The sequence below is a fragment of the Thalassophryne amazonica genome, chromosome 15 (genome assembly GCF_902500255.1).
Source record: "Thalassophryne amazonica chromosome 15, fThaAma1.1, whole genome shotgun sequence".
NCBI lineage: Eukaryota > Metazoa > Chordata > Actinopteri > Batrachoidiformes > Batrachoididae > Thalassophryne > Thalassophryne amazonica.
The window spans coordinates 85026459-85050094 of NC_047117.1; the positions used below are offsets into that span (position 1 = coordinate 85026459).

The 23636-nt window shown below is 45.4% G+C and overlaps 1 protein-coding gene across 1 annotated transcript in view; it reads left to right on the plus strand.

Moving 5' to 3' along the window:
* LOC117526659 (multidrug and toxin extrusion protein 1-like) overlaps window positions 1–23343 on the plus strand; it is a 119776-nt gene extending 96433 nt beyond the window's left edge. The window contains exons 12-16 of the mRNA XM_034188713.1: window positions 21692–21761; window positions 21864–21996; window positions 22086–22180; window positions 22946–23009; window positions 23111–23343. Of these exons, the coding sequence (XP_034044604.1) occupies window positions 21692–21761; window positions 21864–21996; window positions 22086–22180; window positions 22946–23009; window positions 23111–23343 (595 nt within the window). The remainder of the gene's footprint in view (window positions 1–21691; window positions 21762–21863; window positions 21997–22085; window positions 22181–22945; window positions 23010–23110) is intronic.
* The last annotated feature ends 293 nt before the right edge of the window (window positions 23344–23636 follow it).

A 23636-nucleotide genomic window follows, 5' to 3' on the forward strand; every position in this document is an offset into this window, starting at 1 on the left:
TATCCATGAAGCCAGAGGACACACACCAATAGCTAAACTGCAGGATTGTCTTACAGACATAAAGACATGGATGACCTCTAATTTCCTGCTTTAAACTCAGATAAAACTGAAGTTATTGTACTTGGCCCCACAATCTTAGAAACATGGTGTCTAACCAGATCCTTACTCTGGTGGCATTACCCTGACCTCTAGTAATACTGTGAGAAATCTTGGAGTCATTTTTGATCAGGATATGTCATTCAAAGTGCATATTAAACAAATATGTAGGACTGCTTTTTTGCATTTACGCAATATCTCTAAAATCGAAAGGTCTTGTCTCAGAGTGATGCTGAAAAACTATTCATGCATTTATTTCCTCTAGGCTGGACTATTGTAATTCATTATTATCAGGTTGTCCTAAAAGTTCCCTAAAAAGCCTTCAGTTAATTCAAAATGCTGCAGCTAGAGTACTGACGGGGACTAGAAGGAGAGCATATCTCACCCATATTGGCCTCTCTCATTGGCTTCCTGTTAATTCTAGAATAGAATTTAAAATTCTTCTTCTTACTTATAAGGTTTTGAATAATCAGGTCCCATCTTATCTTAGGGACCTCGTAGTACCATATCACCCCAATAGAGTGCTTCGCTCTCAGACTGCAGGCTTACTTGTAGTTCCTAGGGTTTGTAAGAGTAGAATGGGAGGCAGAGCCTTCAGCTTTCAGGCTCCTCTCCTTGGAACCAGCTCCCAGTTCAGATCAGGGAGACAGACACCCTCTCTACTTTTAAGATTAGGCTTAAAACTTTCCTTTTGCTAAAGCTTATAGTTAGGGCTGGATCGGTGACCCTGAACCATCCCTTAGTTATGCTGCTATAGACGTAGACTGCTGGGGGGTTCCCATGATGCACTGTTTCTTTCTCTTTTTGCTCTGTATGCACCACTCTGCATTTAATCATTAGTGATCGATCTCTGCTCCCCCTCCACAGCATGTCTTTTTCCTGGTTCTCTCCCTCAGCCCCAACCAGTCCCAGCAGAAGACTGCCCCTCCCTGAGCCTGGTTCTGCTGGAGGTTTCTTCCTGTTAAAAGGGAGTTTTTCCTTCCCACTGTAGCCAAGTGCTTGCTCACAGGGGGTCGTTTTGACCGTTGGGGGTTTTACATAATTATTGTATGGCCTTGCCTTACAATATAAAGCGCCTTGGGGCAACTGTTTGTTGTGATTTGGCAGTATATAAAAAAAATTTATTGATTGATTGATTGAAGACTTAAAGGAAACTTTTGACCTCTGTCATTGCCAACAAAGATTATGTTACAAAGTATTGAGTTTAACTTTTGTTATTGACCAAATACTTATTTTCCACCCATAATTTACAAATAAGTCTTTAAAAAAAAATCCTACAATGTGATTTCCTGGATTTTTTTTTTCTCATTTTGTCCTCTCACAGTTAAGTGTACCCATGTTGAAAATTACAGCACCTCTCTCATCTTTCTAGGTAGGAGACTTGCACAATCAGCGACTGACTAAATACTTTTTTGCCCCACTGTATCATATAGCAGACAACACAGTGATATTTGAGAGTGAAATGAAGTTTATAGGATGTACAGAAATTGTGCAATAATTATTTAAACAAGATTAGGCAGGTACATACATTTTGGCATCCCAGCAGAAAAAAATATAAAAATATTTAGTAGATCCTCCTTTTGCAAAATAACAGCCTCTAAACACTTCCTATAGCTTCCAATGAGATTCTGGATTCTGGTTGAAGGTATTTTGGACCATTCTTCTTTACAAAACATCTCAGGTTTGTTGGTTTCCGAGCATAGAATAAAATAGATAGAATTTATTATTATCATTGTACATGACACCATAAAAAAAATACTGTGCATGACAATGAAATTAAAAACAATCTCTTAAAAGCACATTTAAAATAAATAAATAGAATAATAAATAACCCTAAAAAGTCTACATAAACCTAGTTAAAACACTTACTTAATCACAATCATAAAATGGCAGGTCCAGCAGCATTCAGTGCACAAATAGCTCTTCCCACAAACCTATTTTTTAAGTTTGTTTGTTCTTGCCTTAAGTGCCCTGTATCATCTGCTTGATGGCAATAATTCAAATAAATAGTGTCCAGGATGGGAGGGGTCTCTGATATAGTCCTTGCCTTCCTGAGACAACAACTGTATACAGTTACTCTAATGAAGGCAAGAGACAACCCGTGATCTCCTGGGCTTGGTGACGACCCTCTGGAGAGCTGTCCTGGACAGCCCACTTACTGTCCCCACCACAAATTTTCAATGATAGTCAGGTCTGGGGACTGAGGTGGCCATTCCAACGCTGTACTCATTCATCTGCATGAATGCCTTAGTAGATTTTGAGCAGTGTTTAGGGTTGTTTTCTTTTGAAAGATCCATCCCCAATGCAACATCAACTTTGTGACTCATTCATTAACATTGTTCTCAAGAAATCGCTGATATTGAGTGGAATCCAGTGACCCTCAGCTTTAACAAGATTCCCAGTACCTGCACTGGCCACACAGCCACACAGCATGATGAACCACCTCCAAATTTTATTGTAGGTAGCAAGTGTTTTTCTTGGAATGCTGTGTTCCTTTTCAGCCATGCATACTGCCCCTTATTATGTCCAAATAACTCAATTTTAGTGTAATCACAGCACCTTATTCCACAATGAGCTGGCTTGTCCAAATGTGCTTTAGCATACCTCAATGACTGTTTTGTAGCGTGCACGCAGAAAGGCCTCCTCTACATTACAGCATCTCCTTTTCAATGTGTGATGTATAATTGAATGATGCATGTGGTCTTCCATTTCCTGACTATGTTCCTCACACTGCAAACTGACAGCTGAAATATTTGACATAGATTTTTGTATCCGTCCCCTAAACCAACAACCAACAATTTTTGTTTTCAGGTAATTTGAGAGTTGTTTAGAGGCTCCCATGTTGCCACTCATTAGAAGAGATGCAAAGAAGGGAAACATTTGTAAATGGCCACCTTAAATACTCTCTCATGATTGGATTCACCTGTGTAAGGAGGTCAAGGGTCAATGACCTTACCAACCAGTTTTGTGTTCCAATGATTAGTGCTACATGTCTTCAAATCAATAATAAATAATGATTGCACCCTTTCTGTAAAGACTAGAAACTTCATTTTACTTCTCAAATATCAGTGTGTTCATCTGCTAAATTATATATTTAACTGAAATTTCTTATCCAGACAACCAATGATTTATAAAGGAAAATCATGAAAATGATCAGTGGTGCCCAAACGTTTGATTACAATTGTATTTAGTTGCAGCTTTACCATCAGAGCCTCAATCACAACCACCAGAAAAGACTCCAAACTGTCATTGATGTTAAATAGGGCAATACACAGGATTAAGAAAAGGGGTATGTAAACCTTTGCTCACAGTCATTTCTGTAGTTTCTGTTGTCATTATTATTTAAAAATAGTAAACACACTTGTTTAACAAGAAATGGCTTCACCCAACCATGAACCACAAGTCAAAAATAAGTTTTTGTGTTATCATTTATATTTCCATAAAAATGGCTAAAAAATAAAAATACTGCCAGGGTATGTATAGTTTTGAACATAGCTGTAAGGGACTCCAAAGAATCAAACTGTTTTATCTCAGCAGGTAGAGCATTCCACAGAACATGTGCATGATAGGAGAAAGCTCTGTGGACTGCTGACTTCTTTTTTAACCTTCATGGCACATAATAATTCTGTATCCCAAGAATGCAAAAGGAGGGCTGGTATTTAAGATTTAATATCACTTAAAGATTTTTGTTGTTATGATATGTACAATAATATGTGCAGAAGCAGAAATGTCAGCAAAAGGTGATGTATCTGCTCAAGATTAATCAAAATATGAAAATCAAAATATGAAATGCATACACTCAAAGTAATTAAATGTGCCCTTATTTTCTTTATAGCCACTCCAAAAAATAGTTTTATCTTCTTTATCTCCTTTTCCACTTTATCTTTCACTCACAATGAAATTAAATATCCAATATTAGTCAGCTGCTCAGCAGTTGTTTCAAACCGCAGAACTATGAATAAGAATATATTATAGGTTCAGAATCCCCCCCCCCCCTTCCTTTTCAAATACTTTCACACAGTCTAGTTTATTAACATCTTGTCGATGTGATTTTTTTTTTTATTATTATTATTATTTATTTTTTTCTCCCCAATCATATAGTGATAATTGCATGTGTCATTGGAGTGATTCTGATCATCACAAGAAATGTCATTGGATATATTTTCACATCAGCAGAGTGAGTACAAATATTAATACAGTGACCTTTAATTTGCAGTTACTAATTATGTGTTAACTCAAATCTTTGTAAGTGTCTCAGAGTTTGGAAAGGAGGCGGCATCAGTGAAAAAAGGCCACAAATTTTGAAAATACGAGGGTAGGCTGAAAAGTTCTAAGGCTCACTATAATGCAGTTAATGCATTACTCCTTCATGGGGAGCCTTAGAACTTTTCAGCCTACCTCGTAAATCTTGTTTTCGTTTCAGTGACATGATTTTTCTTTGTTGTAGATATTCTTTTGCAGTGATTTTAAAACTGAAATCCATATTATGATTCTCCTAATAACTATTGTTTGCAAAAATGATGGAAAAGGAAGTCATTGTTACATATTTTTGGAAAAAGGAGGAACAAAAGATGACGTGTAACACTGTCAGAAGGTGAAAACAGGTTGACTCCGTCCTTTGCAGGAAAGACAACCAGACAGAAGTCGAGATACTAACTCTTGCATCAGCAGTTGCATGTATATACATATATACATACATCCATATATGCATATGAAAATATCACTCACTCACTCATCTTCAACTGCTTATTCAGGATCAGGTCACAGGGGCATCAGGTCCAGGAGGAGATCACAAACTTCCCTTTCCCAGGCCACATTAACCACCTCTGACTGCGGGATACCGAGGTGTTCCCAGCCAAGTGTGGAGATATAATCTTTCCACCTAGTCCTGGATCTTCCCAGGAGTCTCCTGGAACACCTCCCTCGGGAGGCACCCAGGGGCATTCTTACCAGATAGCCAAACCACCTCAGCTGGCTCCTTTCAAAGCGAAGGAGCAGTGGCTCTACTTCAAGCTCCTCACAGATGACCAAGCTTCTCACCTTATCTCTAAGGGAGATGCCAGCGACCCTCCTGAGGAAGCCTATTTCAGCCACTTGTACCCATGATGTAGTTCTTTCGGTCAAGACCCAATCCTTATGACCAAAGGTAAGAGTAGGAATGAATATTGACCAGCAGATACAGAGCTTCATCTTTTGGCTCAGCTGCCTTCTCGTCACAACAGTGCAGTACAGCGAATGGATGGTCTAGTTTGCAGTTTAAATTTTGGATGCACATGGCAGCAACATAAGATGTAGCAGGTTTGAATATTTAATCATTATTAAGATCAGTGGGGCACCAACATAATTAACAATTTGATTATTTAATAATTATTTGGATAAAAATGTAAAAAAAAAAAAAAATGTAACAAATCTGAATATTAAGATTCATTAATCTTTAATCTTGAAAGGTCTTCCTTATGGGGACCAAGGTAAGTCATGCCTCATTTGTAAAGACAGTATTTAATTGGAATGATTTTTATTTGCCTCAAAGTTTTAAAGGCACCATCTATTTTAAGCAATGATTATTCATTCATTAATTCATCTCCTACCACTTAGTCCAATTAAGGGTCGCGGAGGGCTGGAGCCTATCCCAGCAGTCATAGGGCGCAAGGCGGGGTACACCGAGGACAGGATGCCAGTCTGTCGCAGGGCCACAAACAGACAAACAAACACAGACACACCCACACACACACACACCTAAGGACAATTTTAAAGATTCCAATCCACCTAACCTGCATGTCTTTGGATGTGGGAGGAAACCGGAGCACCTGGAGGAAATGCACGCAAACACGGGGAGAACATGTAAACTCCACACAGAAAGGCCACGGGAATTGAACCCACGATCTTCTTGCCGTGAGGCAACAGTGCTAACCACTAATCCACCATGCTGCCCGACATTAATGATTAATCAATAATCATTAATCAGTCTCAAATCTAAAAGTCATAAATTCAGTGATTGACCAGTGCTTTTTCCACCAGAAAACAATAAAACCACTGCAGGGATATTTACATTTTTATTTACAAGTATACAAGAGATAAACAGGTTACTGGTATTTTGAGGATATGAACAATGATGGATGCATGTAGCTATTCATGAGATGTTGAAAGTTAAAAAAAAAAAAACAAAGTGGAAAAAAGTTTAAGGAATTAAGTGACTAAATCTAATTGGTATTTAGGTAAGAATTTTGAAGCCAATGATTATTAAGAAAATGATCAAATGAAACTGTATGAAGCCACCTTGTACCACTGAACAAAGCCCTGATGAATCTTTGATGGGTCACTTAGCTTTTTTAGTTCAGAAGCATTAGGGTTCAACATGAAACAAATTCGTAACAAGTTGAACATTTCAGAATATGTTAATAAAACTGTCATAAATAACATGCTAAAAGTACCCAAGAATCCACCCCGTGACTTTTGTTCAATTAATGATGGCATCCAAGATGGCCACCGGTTTGAGATTTTCTCAAATTTCAGACTGTAAACATCATCGAGATGCAAATAATGTGCCTAAAAATGTCTCTTTTTTTTTTTTTTTTTTTTTTTTTTTGCAAGGAATCCAATTTCAACAACATTTAAGGATTCTATAAAACATATGCATTTAAACAAGAAATTATAAAACAACTGCACTGTATGGTAGTAATACTGTAGAAACCCAACTGTAACATTTGCATATTCATGGATTCTTATAGGTACATAACTTCAGATAATTATATCAAAAAAATTACAAATGTCAAAGTTTTGAAACATACAATACCAATTCCAGTGAAGTTTGGACATTGTGTAAAATGTAAATAAAACATTATTCAATGATTTACAAATCCTCATCAACCTATATTCCACTGAATACACCACAAAGACAAGATATTTAATGTTCAAACTGATAAACTTTGTTGTTGTGCAAATATTTGGTCATTTTGAAATGGCTGCCTGCAACATATTTCAAAAAAGCTGGAACAGTAGTATGTTTACTACTGTGTTACATCACCTTCCTTCTATCAACACTCAATAAGCGTTTGGGAACTGAGGACACTAATTGTTGAAGCTTTGTAGGTGGAATTCTTTTCCATTTTCGCTTGATGTACGACTTCAGTTGTTCAACAGTCTGGGGTCTCCGTTGTTGTATTTTGCGCTTCATAATGCACCACACATTTTCAATGGGTGACAAGTCTAGACTGCAGGCAGGCCAGTCTAGTACCCGCACTCTTTGTTGGGAAAGTGTAGTGACACGGACCCACAACAGGGGGTGCAAATGAACGGTCAATAGATGAGCCAAAATATAACAATTTAATGTTGTGAATGTGCACAACGAACATACAGACAATCTCAGAATATCATAACAGTCAATACACAAAGGTGACATGTGGGCAGGCTCGAGGATAGAAGACGTCTGTCCTAAGAAGAGCCGGAACCACACGATTTCCGCCGCCCCAGAACCTGGTGAATACTGGAGCCGCCAAGTCCTGAATCCCAGGTGATCACCGTCCCCGACTGTCGGATCTGGTACTGCTGGCGAAGAACAAAGACAGTCAAGTGTGGGTGTGTGTACACCCAGTAACAATAACGGTGGGAATGCCACCTCCACCTCTCACTCAATAACTTGCAGAGTACTGTGGATTCCTCAGGGGAAAAGAGTGCCTTCAGCGCTCTCACAGCTTCCACCGATGGAGGAACTGGTACTCCTGCAAACACTCACAATATACAAATATTACAATTACAAAACGGCTGAGGATATTACCTCCAATGAAGTATGATATCTCGGCAACGAGGTGGAGATGACGTCTGGTCTTTATGGAGTGAGATGATGTTGAGTAGATGGGTGACAGCTGTCAAGAGGTAATGAGCGACAGCTGTCACCCCCGGCTGTGTCCATGGCGGCGGCGCCCTCTCGTGCCTGAAGCCCGCACTTCAGGCAGGGCGCCCTCTGGTGGTGGGCCAGCAATACCTCCTCTTCTGGTGGCCCACACAACAGGACCCCCCCCTCAACGGGCGCCTCCTGGCGCCCGACCAGGTTTGTCGGGGTGTTGGCGGTAGAAGTCGGCCAGGAGGGCCGGATCCAGGATGAAGCCCCTCTTCACCAGGAGCGTTCTTCGGGTCCATACCCCTCCCAGTCCACCAAGTACTAGAACCCACGACCCATCCGACGGACGTCCAGGAGCCGGCGCACCGTCCAAGCCGGCCCCCTGTCGATGATCTGAGCAGGAGGGGGCGCTGGTCCGGGAGCACAGAGGGGTGAGGTGTGATGAGGTTTGATACGTGACACGTGGAAAACCGGATGGATCCGTAGTGAAGCCGGGAGTTGGAGCTTCACTGCGGCAGGACTGAGGACTTTGAGGATCTTGAAGGGGCCAATGTACCTGTCCTGGAGTTTCGGAGAGTCCACCTGAGGGGGATGTCCTTCGTGGAAAGCCACACCTCCTGCCCGGGCTGGTAAGCAGGGGCCGGGGATCGCCGGCGGTCTGCATGGGTCTTCGCCCTCGTCCTGGCCTTCAACAAGGCAGAGCGGGCGGAGCGCCACAACCCGAGGGCACTTCCGCAGGTGGGCCTGGACCGAGGGCCCACCGACCTCTCCCTCCACCACGGGAAACAACGGGGGCTGATACCCCAAACACACCTCAAATGGGAGAGGCCGGTGGCCGAAGACACCTGGCTGTTATGCGCATACTCGATCCAGGCCAGATGGTTACTCCAGGCCGTCGGGTGCGCGGATGTGATGCAGCGGAGGGTCTGTTCCAGTTCCTGGTTGACCCGCTCTGCCTGTCCGTTCGTCTGTGGATGGTACCCGGACGAGAGGCTCATGGTGGCCCCCAGTTCCCTGCAGAAGCTCCTCCAGACGTGTGAGGAGAACTGGGGCCACGATCTGAGATGATGGCGGAGGGTATCCCATGCAGACGGACAACGTGGTGGACCAGGAGGTCTGCTGTCTCCTGGGCTGTTGGGGGCTTTGGGAGGGCCACGAAGTGGGCCGCCTTGGAGAAACGGTCCACTATCGTGAAGATGGTGGTGTTGCCCTGGGACGGCAGGAGGCCCGTGACAAAATCCAGGCCGATGTGGGACCAGGGGCGATGAGGCACCGGCAGCGGCTGGAGGAGTCCTTGGGCCTTTGTGTGTACTGCCTTGCCCCTGGCACAGGTGGTGCAGGCCTGGATATATTCCCGGACGTCTGCCTTCATAGACGCCCACCAGAAGCGCTGCCGGACAACTGCCACGGTCCTTCGCACCCCTGGATGACAGGAGAGCTTGGAACCATGACAGAAGTCCAAGACTGCAGCTCTGGCCTCTGGTGGGACGTACAGACGGTTTCTTCGGACCTGTTCCTGGGTCCGGGCTCCGTGCCAGGGCCTTCTGGACGGTCTTCTCCACGTCCCAGGTGAGGGTGGCCACGATAGTGGACTCAGGCAGGATGGGCTCCGGTGGATCCGACAGTGCAGTTTTGACCTCCTCTTTCGTGTACCCGGACAAGGCATCCGACCTCTGGTTCTTGGTCCCGGGGTGATAGGTGATCCAGAAGTCAAAACGCCCGAAGAACAGTGACCAGCGGGCTTGCCTGGGGTTCAGCCGCTTGGCGGTCCTGATATACTCCAGGTTCCGATGGTCAGTGAAAACCGTGAATGGCACAGACGCTCCCTCCAACAGGTGTCTCCACTCCTCAAGAGCCTCTTTCACCGCAAGGAGTTCTCGATTGTCGACGTCATAGTTCCGTTCAGCCGGGGTCAACCTGCGTGAAAAGTAGGCACACGGGTGAAGTACCTTATCGGTCTCTCCGCTCTGGGACAGCACGGCTCCTATCCCTGAGTCAGAGGCGTCCACTTCACCATGAACTGGTGGCTAGGGTCGGGCTGCACCAAACTGGCGCAGTAGAGAACCGTCGTTTCAACTCCTTGAACGCGGCTTCGCACCGATCCGACCAGGTGAAGGGGACTTTTGGAGAGGTCAGGGCTGTCAGGGGGCTAACTACCTGACTGTAGCCCTTAATGAACCTCCTATAGAAATTAGCGAAGCCGAGGAACTGTTGCAGCTTCCTACGGCTTGTTGGTTGGGGCCAATCTCTCACTGCCGCAACCTTGGCCGGATCAGGGACAATGGAGTTAGAGGAGATGATAAACCCCAGGAAGGACAAAGACGTGCGGTGAAACTCGCACTTCTCGCCCTTCACAAACAGTCGGTTCTCTAACAACCGCTGCAGGACCTGACGTACATGCTGGACATGGGTCTCAGGATCCGGAGAAAAGATGAGAATATCGTCCAGATATACGAAGACGAATCGGTGCAGGAAGTCCCGCAAGACGTCGTTAACCAAGGCTTGGAACGTCGCGGGGGCGTTGGTGAGGCCGAACGGCATGACCAGGTACTCAAAGTGACCTAATGGGGTGTTAAATGCCGTCTTCCATTCGTCTCCCTTCCGGATCCGAACCAGGTGATACGCATTTCTAAGGTCCAGCTTAGTAAAGATTTTGGCTCCATGCAGGGGGGTAAACACGGAATCTAACAATGGCAACGGGTATCAGTTGCGAACCGTAATCTCATTCAGACCCCTGTAATCAATACATGGACGAAGTCCGCCATCTTTCATGCCCACAAAAAAGAAACCTGCCCCCATCGGGGAGGTGGAGTTCCGGATCAGCCCGGCAGCTAATGAGTCCCGGATGTAGGTCTCCATTGATTCGCGCTTAGGTCGTGAGAGGTTGTACAGCCTGCTGGACGGGAACTCCAATCAATGGCACAATCGTACGGACGGTGCGGGGGAAGGGTGAGTGCCAGATCCTTCCTGAAGACGTCAGCAAGATTGTGGTACTCAACCGGCACTGCTGTCAGATTGGGAGGGACTTTGACCTCCTCCTTAGCCTGTGAACTGGGAGGAACCGAGGATCCTAAACACCCCCGATGGCAGGTTTCTCTCCACTGAACTACCACCCCAGACGGCCAATCAATCCGGGGATTGTGCTTCAACATCCATGGGATGCCCAAAATCACGCGGGAGGTAGAAGGAGTTACAAAAAACTCAATCTTCTCCAGGTGGTTTCCAGACACCACCAGAGTTACTGGTTGTGTCTTGTGTGTGAGTAAAGGGAGGAGGGTGCCATCTAGTGCCCGCACCTGCAACTGCGAAGGAAGCGCCACCAGAGGGAGCCCTACCTCCCTTGCCCATCTGCTGTCTAGCAGATTCCCTTCTGACCCCGTGTCCACCAGTGCTCGGGCTTGAAGGGTTAAATCCCCGCTCAGGATTGTGACTGGGAGTCGTGTGGCAATTTGTGTGTGTCTCACTTGAATGTTTTGACCCCCCCCTTAGCCCAGTCTCTAAGGGCGAGTGTTGTCATTTTGGCCGTTTGGGGCAGTTTCTCTGTGTGTGCTCAATTGAGCTGCAGAGAAAACACTCTCCACGGATCAGCCTCCCCATTTTGGCCCTGTGCGTTTCGCTAACAACGTCAGCAGGGGGAGCTGTTGCCCCACAAAGCGCTGCGGCTGAGGAGCGTGGGGAGGGCGGCCCCTTTTCGTACCCGGAAGGGAGAGGGGCGGCGCGTATCCGGTCATGTCCTTCGCCTCGCTCCCAACGGCGTTCCTCCAACCGATTGTCTAACCGTATAACGAGATTGATAAGCCCATCTAAATCCCGCGGTTCCTCCTTAGCTACCAGCTGCTCCTTCAGAACCAACGACAGTCCGTTTATGAAGGCGGCGCGGAGCGCAACGTTATTCCAGCCGGACCTCGCAGCCGCGATGCGGAAGTTGACTGCATAAGCGGCTGCGCTCTCGCGTCCCTGTCTCATTGACAGCAGCACTGTTGAAGCGGTCTCTCCTCTGTTAGGGTGATCAAACACTGTTCTGAACTCCCCCACAAACCCAGTGTATGCTGATAACAACCGTGAGTTCTGTTCCCAGAGCGCCGTAGCCCAGGCGCGTGCTTTACCCCGAAGCAGAGCAATCACATAAGCTATTTTACTAGCATCTGACGCGTACATGACGGGACGTTGTGCGAAGACGAGCGAACACTGCATAAGAAAATCCGCGCACGTCTCCACACAACCTCCGTACGGCTCAGGAGGGCTTATGTATGCTTCAGGGGATGGTGGGAGGGGTTGTTTGAACCACCACTGGAACGTTTATATCCTGCACAGGGTCGGCAGGAGGACGAGCTGCAGCAGCGCCCTGAGCGCTCGCCGCCATCTGCGCGGAGAAAGCCTCCACCCTGCGGTTCAGGAGGATGTTTTGCTCAGTCATTTGATCCAACCGAGCCGTAAAGGCGGTGAGAATGTGCTGCAGCTCACCAATCATGTCTCCTGCAGACGCCTGCGCTCCCTGCTCTCCCATTGGTCGTTCAACAGCTGGGTGACACCCCTCGGAGTCCATGACGCTGGCCGAGATATCCTGTTGGGAAAGTGTAGTGACACGGACCCACAACAGGGGGCGCAAATGAACGGTCAATAGATGAGCCAAAATATAACAATTTAATGTTGTGAATGTGCACAACAAACATACAGACAATCTCAGAATATCATAACAGTCAATACACAAAGGTGACGTGTGGGCAGGCTCGAGGATAGAAGACGTCTGTCCTAAGAAGAGCCGGAACCACACGATTTCCGCCGCCCCAGAACCTGGTGAATACTGGAGCCGCCAAGTCCCGAATTCCCAGGTGATCACCGTCCCCGACTGTCAGATCTGGTACTGCTGGTGAAGAACAAAGACAGTCAAGTGTGGGTGTGTGTACACCCAGTAACAATAACGGTGGGAATGCCACCTCCACCTCTCACTCAATAACTTGCAGAGTACTGTGGATTCCTCAGGGGAAAAGAGTGCCTTCAGCGCTCTCACAGCTTCCACCGACGGAGGAACTGGTACTCCTGCAAACACTCACAAAATACAAATATTACAATTACAAAACGGCTGAGGATATTACCTCCAATGAAGTATGATATCTCGGCAACGAGGTGGAGATGACGTCTGGTCTTTATGGAGTGAGATGATGTTGAGTAGATGGGTGACAGCTGTCAAGAGGTAATGAGCGACAGCTGTCACCCCCGGCTGTGTCCATGGCGGCAGCGCCCTCTCGTGCCTGAAGCCCGCACTTCAGGCAGGGCGCCCTCTGGTGGTGGGCCAGCAGTATCTCCTCTTCTGGCGGCCCACACAACACTCTTTTACTACAAAGCCACACTGTTGTAACACGTGCAGAAGGTGACTTGGCAATGTCTTGCTGAAATAAGGTGGGACATCCTGGAAAAAGATGTTGCTTGGATGGCAGCATGTGTTGCTCCAAAACCTGGATGTACCTTTCAGAATTGATGGTGCCATCACAGATGTGTAAGTTGCCCATGCCATGGGCACTAACACACCCCCATACCATCACAGATGCTGGGTTTTGAACTTTGTGCTGTTAACAATCTGGATGGTCTTTTTCCTCTTTTGTCCGGAGGACACGACGTCCATGATTTCCAAAAACAATTTGAAATGTGGACTCATCAGACCACAGCACACTTTTCCACTTTGCGTCTGTCCATTTCTAATGAGTTCGGGTCCAGAGAAGGCAGCGGTGTTTCTGGATGTTGTTTAAGTGTGGCTTTTGCTTTGCATGGTAGAGTTTTAACTTGGACTTGTAGATGTAGCGATGAACTGTGTTCACTGACAATGCTTTTCTGAAGTGTTTCTGAGCCCACATGGTAAGATCCTTTACACAATATTGGTTTTTAATGCAGTGCCACCTGAGGGATCGAAGGTCACGGGCATTCAATGTTGGTTTTCGGTCTTTTTAGGCCTGTCACTGCTTGATGATTTACAACTCCTAATCCCTAAATTCCTTGCAAATGAATGTTGAGAAACATTGTTATTAAACTGTTGGACTATTTTTTCAAGCAGTTGTTCACAAAGTGGTGATCCTCGCCCCATCTTTGCTTGTGAACGGCTAAGCCTTTTGGGGATGCTCCTTTTATACCCAATCATGACACTCACCTGTTGTCAATTAACCTGTTCACCTCTGGAATGTTCCAAACAGGTCTCCTTTGAGCATTCATCAACTTTCCCAGTCTTTGTTGTCCTGTCCCAGCTTTTTGGAAATTTCTTGCAGGCATCCATTTCAAAATGAGCAAATATTTGCTCAAAAACAAAAGTTTATCAGTTTGAACTTTTGAATATAGGTTGAAGAGGATTTGCAAATCATTGTATTGTGTTTGTATTTACATTTCATACAATGTCCTAACTTCATTAAACTTTTCAGCATCATTATCATACTCCAGAGAAACTTGAGTTGATTTCTCAGAATCTCCCTCAACATCTGTCTGGAGAGGTATTGGAGTTGTGTTGTTGCATGTTTGACCTGTGCACTTTGAACACAGGGCTGAGCAGTGAACTCCCATCTTCCTGCAACCACACAACACTCCACAGCCATCTGCTCGGCAGGAATGTTGCTTGGCTGCAGCACTTTTTGGAGGCAGTGTAGCCAGCTGAAAGTTTGAGGAAAGTGATGTGCTGATGATTGCCTTGTGGTAGGCAATGTAATGAAACTGGTCAAGTGATTCACAACTGGATGCACCATGAAGTTTAAAAAGAAAGCTTTCACCTGCTTCTTGTACTTGCTGATGAGTACTCTCCCTGTTGATGAATCTGTCGAGTAAGTCATAGTCATTATTGGTGTGCACCCGATTGAATGCCTTGCGCTTTCCTTGGCGATGTAGAGTAGACACAGTGTCGAATCCGCTTATGGCATGCAACAACATCATCTTGTGTCACCAGTGGTTCTTTGAATGTCTTAAACTTTGTAGAGTGTTGTAGGGTTCTTGCAGCGCATGTTCTTGTTTGTGTTTGTTCGAATCACAAGCATTACAAGCAGGCCAGTATCAGTGCCGACTACAGCAACAGGTTTGCCAGACTTGGCCAGGGTCAGAGCAGTTGACACAATCAAGGCATCTGCATTGGTGTCTGCTTGCTTCACAAGGATGCCCACTTGAGTCAGCATGCCACTGAGTATCTCTATCAGATTCTGCTTGTTGTGGTAATTTGCCACAAATGCAGCCTGAGTAGTAGTGGTTTGCATGTTCTCATCAAAGAGGATATCACGTGATGTTGACTTCTTTGTTCTGCACATTTGCTCTGCTGCCTTGGTCAAGATGGTGCTATATCCATCAAACACAGTAGTAGCACCAGCACCATAGTGCTTGAGGACATAGGTAACATAGCACTGCCACCACATCCATAGGTTGCTGGTCTTGGCCAGACTACTGACTGTAAGAGATGGCCCCCATCGATGACAATTTGGCAGTTGGACTGTTGGGTTGAACAGAGCAAATGATTTGAGGGGAGTACGCAAGGCACTTTTGTTTGGTTTTCCCAATGGCATCATCTTGAAACAAAGATGGAGGCTGAGGAGCCAGCTCATAGGACAGGAACTGCTCCATGTCAGAACTTGTCCTAAGAACACACGTGACCCTGTTGAAACAAAGGGTGGGTTCATGTTAATACTGATCCTGTCTCCCGTAGTTTTGACTTTATCACTGCGATGCAGAGTGATCTTTGTGAATGGCTTCCCTGCAGTTTTAGATGCTGCTGTTTGACCAATCTGAAAGGCATTGTCACAGCTGATGGACTTGTCAGCAAAAACACCAGTGGAAATAGACACAAGGTGATCAGCCTGATAGCCTGCAAATGGTGGATGTGCTTCAAGCCACTGGCAAAAGACATCTGCAACCTGAGTGGACGAAGGTCTTTCAGAAGTAGCAGTGTGCACACCACTGAACTTCTCCAAAGCATTGCACACAGAAACACGAGACATTACATGCACCCTTTTAGTCAGTGTGCTGTCTGTTATCCCTCGACCATGGGTCATCCTTCTTAAAAAGGCTGGTGCGTTGCTATCAAAACATACAAAATAATGAGCAAATAATATTCACAAAGAAGCCACATGGTAGCTTTTTAGCTTATGAGGCCTGTTCAGCCACAAAGAAAAGTAAGCCAGAGGTAAGAGGCAAGAGAGAGCCAAAATAAGAGAATAATAGAAAACACAACAAGAGAGAAAAAAAGAACAACTTTTTTCTGGAATTTTTAAAGAGGACTCTACATCACTAAAAGTTCCAGCCATTTGCTTTGTAGTTTTGCCAAGCAGAGACAATCAGAGGAGTTTAAAATACTTAAAGACAATAAATATATTGACATACAGTTTGTTCTTAGGCTCGTTTCACTACCACAAATGTAATTAGTTTTCTAAATACCTTTTACAAACCAAAGAAAAACATTTCACCATGGCAAAGCATTAATAATTCAAGAATCACCTTGAACATACGTCAAGTTATACAAGAAAACATGTCAGGTTAAATTGGGAAATATGTAATGTATTTTGCGTACTTATAAACACAAGAAAAATATTACAGTTGGATAAAATAAAGTTATTTGTAAGACAAAGTGGTTGTGTTTTTTGAAGTGAAATGGAGAGACACCCTGCCTGGTCTGGAAAGTTTCTTTCATTGATGTGTGGCACTTAAAATGTTTGATAATTTACACTCCCTGGTACAGTTTAGATTAGATTAGATTAGATATACTTTATTGATCTCACAGTGGAGAAATTATGTTTACACTCCAGTTACCTCAGACAGCAATTAGTCCACAATTATTACTTGTTTACCATAATAATGGCACACATCAGAATTAAAGACAGCACCTTCACATTTGACATTGTTTATGTGCACTAAGTTTGAAGAAGTCCATTATCCGAATTGAGGCAAGTGGGTGAAGGCCACGCAGCAACCCTGAGATGCGCCGCCACCATCAGCTTGGGGGGAGGAACGGAGGACAACTTCAGCTAAAACTGCACCACCCCCGCAGAAGGGGGAAGGAATGACATGAGCAGACGCAGGCGTGGGGGGAGTTTGATGGGGGTAGGAGGGGGATTGGGGAGGGAATGCAACCGCCCTTGTCGGAGTCCCTTGCTGAAAGGAACCTTCAAGGAACCTCTTTGAAAAAACATTTAATTATAGGTAGGATACCTCTGCTGGAATGTGGAGGCTGATGGAGGTGTTTCAGGAGAAATTGTTGTGGCTGGCGTGCCTGGCTGGCTTTTGTGTGTCTTCTGTTTCTGTCTTTTGGTTTTCCTCCCAGGTGGTGCGCATTTGGGACTGAGTGGCTGTGTAGCTGAGTTTATCAGGACCTCACCCTGATCACCTGAGGCTGATCACCTGCAGCTCGTCAGGACTCACAGCTGTGGTGCATCTACATGGATTGGAACATGGTGGCATTTAAGTCTGGAGTGCACAGTGTGTGTTTGCCAGAGACTCGACCTTGTGACCAGACGGGTGAGATCGTCATCTCTAGAGCCATCTCCCATCAGTGGATGCAGAGAACGTCCAGGTTTGATGCATGGTCTGTGAAAGAGGAGGGGGTGAGGTCTCACACTCGTCAGCACACTTCCTGAGGTACGTTTGGTTTTGTGACTAACATTTATACAGTCAGCAAATGTGGTGTCCCTCACACCTTATTATATTGAGCTGTATGTTAGTCATTTAAATCAGCTTCCACTGCAGTGGAGTTTTATGAACAGGGTGTTCTATGCCTGCAGGGTGGGAAGCTGATTTGCAATTAAGCCAGGAAGTGTTTGCTGTTTGTACACCTTTGAGTGGTCTCTCTGTGTGTTGAGTGTGGACTCACATAATGATTTCTTCTTTCACAGACTCGGTTTGTCGCGGCCACCTGGGGGGTGTCGGAGCGGGTCCTTGGGTCCGAACAGTTTTCTGGCTCTGGACCGTTAGCGCTGCTGGGAGCGCACCGCAATCCACCACGCCAGACCGCGCACTCTTTTGTTGTTTTCGTATCACTTCACTGTTATGTTTATTAAACTCTGTTATCCTTTGTACCGTGCTCTGCTTATTTCATACTGGGTCCTTCAAAACGCTGGTCGGTTCTCCGGGCTGCATCCGACATATAACAGTAGTCTCTGGCCAAACATCACGGACCCAGCGGTAGCAGAGACGGTAATGCGCCGGGAAGGCGGCAGCAGACGTTCAGAAGTTATCCAGATCAGTTGCGGGTGCTCTCCGCCTGGATGGTGCGTGTTTGAGGGCCCATTGCTGAGTGCTGATTCGTGCTCTCTTGCAGCCGTGTTTCCTGTGTTTGTGCCTTATCCGTGGGTCGTGGTGGAGTGTGACTGGCAACGGCTTCGCGTCGCGCTCCGACCGGATAAGAGGTTTGAACGGGAGCTGCAAGAGTGTGTCTGTAATGGGTGAATGCGCACGGCGGAGCTCTGTGGCATGGGTCGCTGAGCTTCCCGTGTTACAGTTGTAGCCCCATTTCCCCGGATGAAGATAACTACTGCGTCTGTTGTGACAGCTCCGGCGTTATTTAGTTGAAACACATTTTGGTTGTGTGTTACACACAGCTGTGCACAGAAAAGCAGCTTGAGTTTGTTTTCTCTGTCACCAAAGGGGTTTTTATTTTTAGCACTCTGGCTCCCTCTTTTGGTGACTGAGTCACATTACTGTTAAGCTCTTAAGTTGGAACAGGTGTGTTCCATTTGTTTGAGCTTGACGGTATAAATCACTTATTAGTTTTGTGTTAGTTCATTTTGTGTGGGTGTTTTTTGAGTTGGTTTTTGTGTGGGATTTTTTTTTTTTACACTATTAGTGTCTGGGGTCGTGTCCCTGCAGTCTGTTTGGAGCACAAAAAGGACCCAAGCGACTTTATGTTAGTCTGTTAGTCTTTCTTTTTATTTCTTTTAGTTTCACCTCCCCAGGGTTTGATGGGACGGTCCCCTGGGGGGTGATGAGGGGGTAATTGGGTTGTTTTTTCTTTTTTCTTTTTTTTTTTTTGTTTTTTGTTATGCCCTCTCTTCTCCTCTGACTCCAGCCGGGTGAGCCGTACGTGTCGGCATTGCTGGAGTGGTGCAGTTTGGTTATGCTGGGCATTTCCCAGGTAACCTCTGCACCTGGGAGGGGGGGGGGGGGGTTCGGGGTGTTGTTGTTTTTTTTTGTTTGTTGATTCCCTGTTCCACCTCCGGCTTCAGCGCGCCTTTGAGCCGTCTGCCATCGGCGTGGCTGAGGTTTGGGGCAGTAGAATATACCCGCAGCTGGTGGCTGGTTTGGGAGTCAGAGGAGTGGCGCCGTTTTGTGCCGTCTGCCATAACCGCTGTTCCACTCCTCCCAGTTGGCTTCTGGGGTATAGTCACGGTTGGTGACGCTGGACGTGCTTCCAGTTTCCACTGCGCCAAGGGGGTGGGGTTGGGGTTGTTTTGTTTGTATGTTTTTTTTTCTTTCCTTTTGTTTTTCCCCCCAGTTTCCGCCCTCAGGGTGTGACTGTGGCGTCCTCTGGGGGGGAAAGGGCTGTGGGTCCATCTAGCCATAGATGGCCAGGGCTGGATCCATTGGTCATGAGGGGAGGCGTCTCCTGGGGTTGATGGAATGGTCCTCTGGGAGGCGCTGGGAGTCCCCGTGGGTGACATTGGATCCCAGAGGGACCTCGGCTGTGGTTATTACTCCTGGAGCTGGCAGGATGTCCTCTGGGGGGTGTTGGTCCCTACATGTCATTGGGGGGGGGGGGGGGGGTGTTAGCATTTTTATTTGCAAGCTTAAGTTTGGGTTTTTCTTTTCTCCCCTTCCCGGGGTTTGATGGAACAGTCCTCTGGGGAGGGGGGGGGGGGGGTGGGTGTTAGCGTTTTTATTTGCAAGCTTAAGTTTGGGTTGTGTTTTTCTTTTCTCCTCCTCCCGGGGTTTGATGGGACCGTCCCCTGGGGAGGGGGGGGTGGTTTGGTTGTTTATGTTTGTCTTTTTTGTTTTATGACTAATCAGACTGAACATGGTTGGACAAAGGCTGACCGCACAGGTTTAAGAACTCCTGGCCACACCTGTGCTAAGTGACTGACAGAAACAAAGGCAAAGATGCAGCCAGAGGAGAAGACATCAACCGTTCTGTTAAATGAAGATTCTGTTGGAAGACGAATGCAGATATGGTTTCCAGCCATGGTCCCTGGAGGGGGGTGTTTCTCCTGGGCCAGGTTTGTGTGGTCGCCGGGAGGCTTCCCGTGAGGGTGGGGTGCTGTTGTGGCTGGCGTGCCTGGCTGGCTTTTGTGTGTCTTCTGTTCCTGTTTTTTGGTTTTCCTCCCAGGTGGTGCGCATTTGGGACTGAGTGGCTGTGTAGCTGAGTTTATCAGGACCTCACCCTGATCACCTGAGTCTGATCACGTGCAGCTCGTCAGGACTCACAGCTGTGGTGAATCTACACGGATTGGAACATGGTGGCATTTAAGTCTGGAGTGCACAGTGTGTGTTTGCCAGAGACTCGACCTTGTGTCCAGACGGGTGAGATCGTCGTCTCTAGAGCCATCTCCCATCAGTGGATGCAGAGAACATCCAGGTTTGATGCATGGTCTGTGAAAGAGGAGGGGGTGAGGTCTCACACTCGTCAGCACACTTCCTGAGGTACGTTTGGTTTTGTGACTAACATTTATACAGTCAGTAAATGTGGTGTCCCTCACACCTTATTATATTGAGCTGTATGTTAGTCGTTTAAATCAGCTTCCACTGCAGTGGAGTTTTGTGAACAGGGTGTTCTATGCCTGCAGGGTGGGAAGCTGATTTGCAATTAAGCCAGGAAGTGTTTGCTGTTTGTACACCTTTGAGTGGTCTCTCTGTGTGTTGAGTGTGGACTCACATAATGATTTCTTCTTTCACAGACTCGGTTTGTCGCGGCCACCTGGGGGGTGTCGGCGGGGTCCTTGGGTCCAAACAGTTTTCTGGCTCCGAACCGTTAGCGCTGCTGGGAGCGCACCGCAATCCACCACGCCAGACCGCGCACTCTTTTGTTGTTTTCGTATCACTTCACTGTTATGTTTATTAAACTCTGTTATCCTTTGTACCGTGCTCTGCTTATTTCATACTGGGTCCTTCAAACGCTGGTCGGTTCTCCGGGCTGCGTCCGACATATAACAGAAATTCCCAAGTGAAACCAGGACATCAGGACAAATGTGTAACAACGGTCTTTTCAGTTTGAGACATCAGCCGTTTTGTGAAAGAGAATTAATGTACTCTATTGGCATTAATTCTGAATGAGAGTATCTTCGCTACAGATGGGAATAGAGAACTGGTTCCAGTTGCGAACCAGTCCCAAATTTTAAGCCCAATGGAACTGTGTGCCTCAGACATTGCATCACTGTTTCGCATCATGGCCTGATGTTTTTCTGACTGTTCAGTCTTGTAATCACGACATCAGACGTGACGTCATGAAGTCAAATGCTTGAACAACAAGGTAAATGGCTGCAGTGACGCTGAAAACCTTTGTAGAGGTACATTTTCCAGACAGAGAATCTATCAGAAATCAAAGGAATTGAGGAAAAAATCATTGGCATCATTGATATTAATAACATCTCATCAATTCTAATCCCTTTTCGAGCTAATGATTTTAAACAGCAGATTTTCCCCACAAAGGGGGTGGAGTTCTTCCTCTTTCAGTTTGGTGTTCTCTGTCACATCATCATCAACTGGTACTACAACATATGAGACTCATTGATGGCACTGAACTAAAAATCTCCTCTCTTGTCACTGTCCTTGTCTGAATATACGTTGGTGTCCAATGTGACTCTGTCTTGTCTTTAGAGACATCGTCCAGAGGGTTGGTGAGGTGATATTTATATATGGCTTCATGCATTTTACTGACACTGCTGCGGTGAGAAATAATTTTAAATCCGTCTTTCTGATTGTCAGTATGATGTCCCACATCTTATACTGATGGAGACAGCATGTGATTTGATCTGTTTGATGTCCACAGGGAGTGGCTGGAGGTGTTGTCAGAGGAGTCGGGAAACAGCTGATTGGTGCTGCGTGTAGCCTGGTGGGATATTACGTCATCGGCTTCCCCGTTGGCGTGTCACTGATGTTTGCAGCTCATATGGGTATTGTAGGTGAGCACAGGTGTTGTAATCTTCTCTGGTATGTTTCAGCAATCATCAGAGAACACCGTAACCAGAACGTTCTTCTCTCTCTGGACTAGGTCTGTGGACTGGACTGACCATTTCTGTTACTCTGCAAGCAATTTTTTATATTGTGTTTTTTTGCAAGCTGAATTGGGAGAAAGCTGCTGAAGAGGTTCGTGAATACAACCAAGAACACTCAGAATGATGAATGTCCAACCTTACAGCTGGCACAAACCAGCACACGTCACTTTCACAGTCAGTGCCACAGTCTACTTGGATTCTATGAAAGAATGTAATGGAATTGGTTTATTTCATATCACAGCTTGAAAAAAAAAATGAAATAAGTGGCTAACTTTAACCCATTTGCAGTGTGCATCTTATAATACATGATTAATTATTAGGCAAGTTGTTTTCCTGAGGATTGATTTTATTGTTGTACAAATACAGTGTTCTCAGTCAGTCCAAAAATTCTCAAATCTGAATGTTTAACAAAGTAAAACTGAGTTTAGGCTTTCTCATGGTAATATATGTGTGCACAATTATTAGGCAAGTATTAATGTGCAGAATTATGATACAAATGAAAAACTAAAGTTTTCTTGTCTCACTTCTGTGTTTTCATTTATTACATTATGTCGAACAAATAATTACTTTATTTCACCTGGTTAGTCCCTTTGAGGTCGAGACCTCTTTTGCAAGGTAGACCCGGACAATTATAAAGGTTCCACACAAACATGGAGAGAACATGCAAACGCGTGGAATTGGCCTCAGTTCAAATGTACAGATGGTCAAGATCTGGAGCAAAGGCGTCATTCTCACCACTGTGGCCCCCTGTGGGTCACAGGTGATATTGCGAATAAAAATTAAGCTACAGTTTGCAACTCATTCATTTGAGCAAATTAAACTACCGACTCTGAAGTATTTTTGTGTCTCCGATCAGGCTGTTTTAAGAGCCGGAATCAAAACCTCACAAAGAAAACAAGTGGACCAGATGGAAAATCCAGGTAACAAAGACTCATTATCACTTTGTATGTTGCAGTAGTTGCATGATGTGTCTTATGTCACAGTCCAGTGTTAATGTGGAACACTTCTTTTAAACCTCCAGACTCAAATCCAGGCCCAGATCTGGTCATGAATCCTCATGTGAGAGTTGAGGAAAACAGCACACAGCACGAGTTGCAAGGTCCAGTCCAGAATGAATCCATGACCATGACTGTGGGAGAGGTTCTGCCACTGAAACAACTTCTTCTACGCCGTTCCTTGACTGTCCTGATTATGATCCTCATCCTCGTTGCTGGAATCATCATCAAAAACGTCCTCATGAAGCTGTTTAAATAACTGCAGAATGAAGTTATTGGAAAGGTTCATAAAAACATTTAAAATTAATAATATCACATAAATTCAGCAATGAATAAAAGGCAAGGCAAGTTTATTTATAGAGCACAATTCATACACAAGAAAATTCAAAGTGCTTTTCAATTACATAAATTTACAATCAGATATAATCAATTCATAAAATAAAAAAAAAACATTAAAAATTACATTAAAACGAAAAAAGCTAATAAAATACTTTCAATCGTCATATGCACAGGTAAAATAAACTGTTTTCAGCCTAGATTTGAACATTGTCA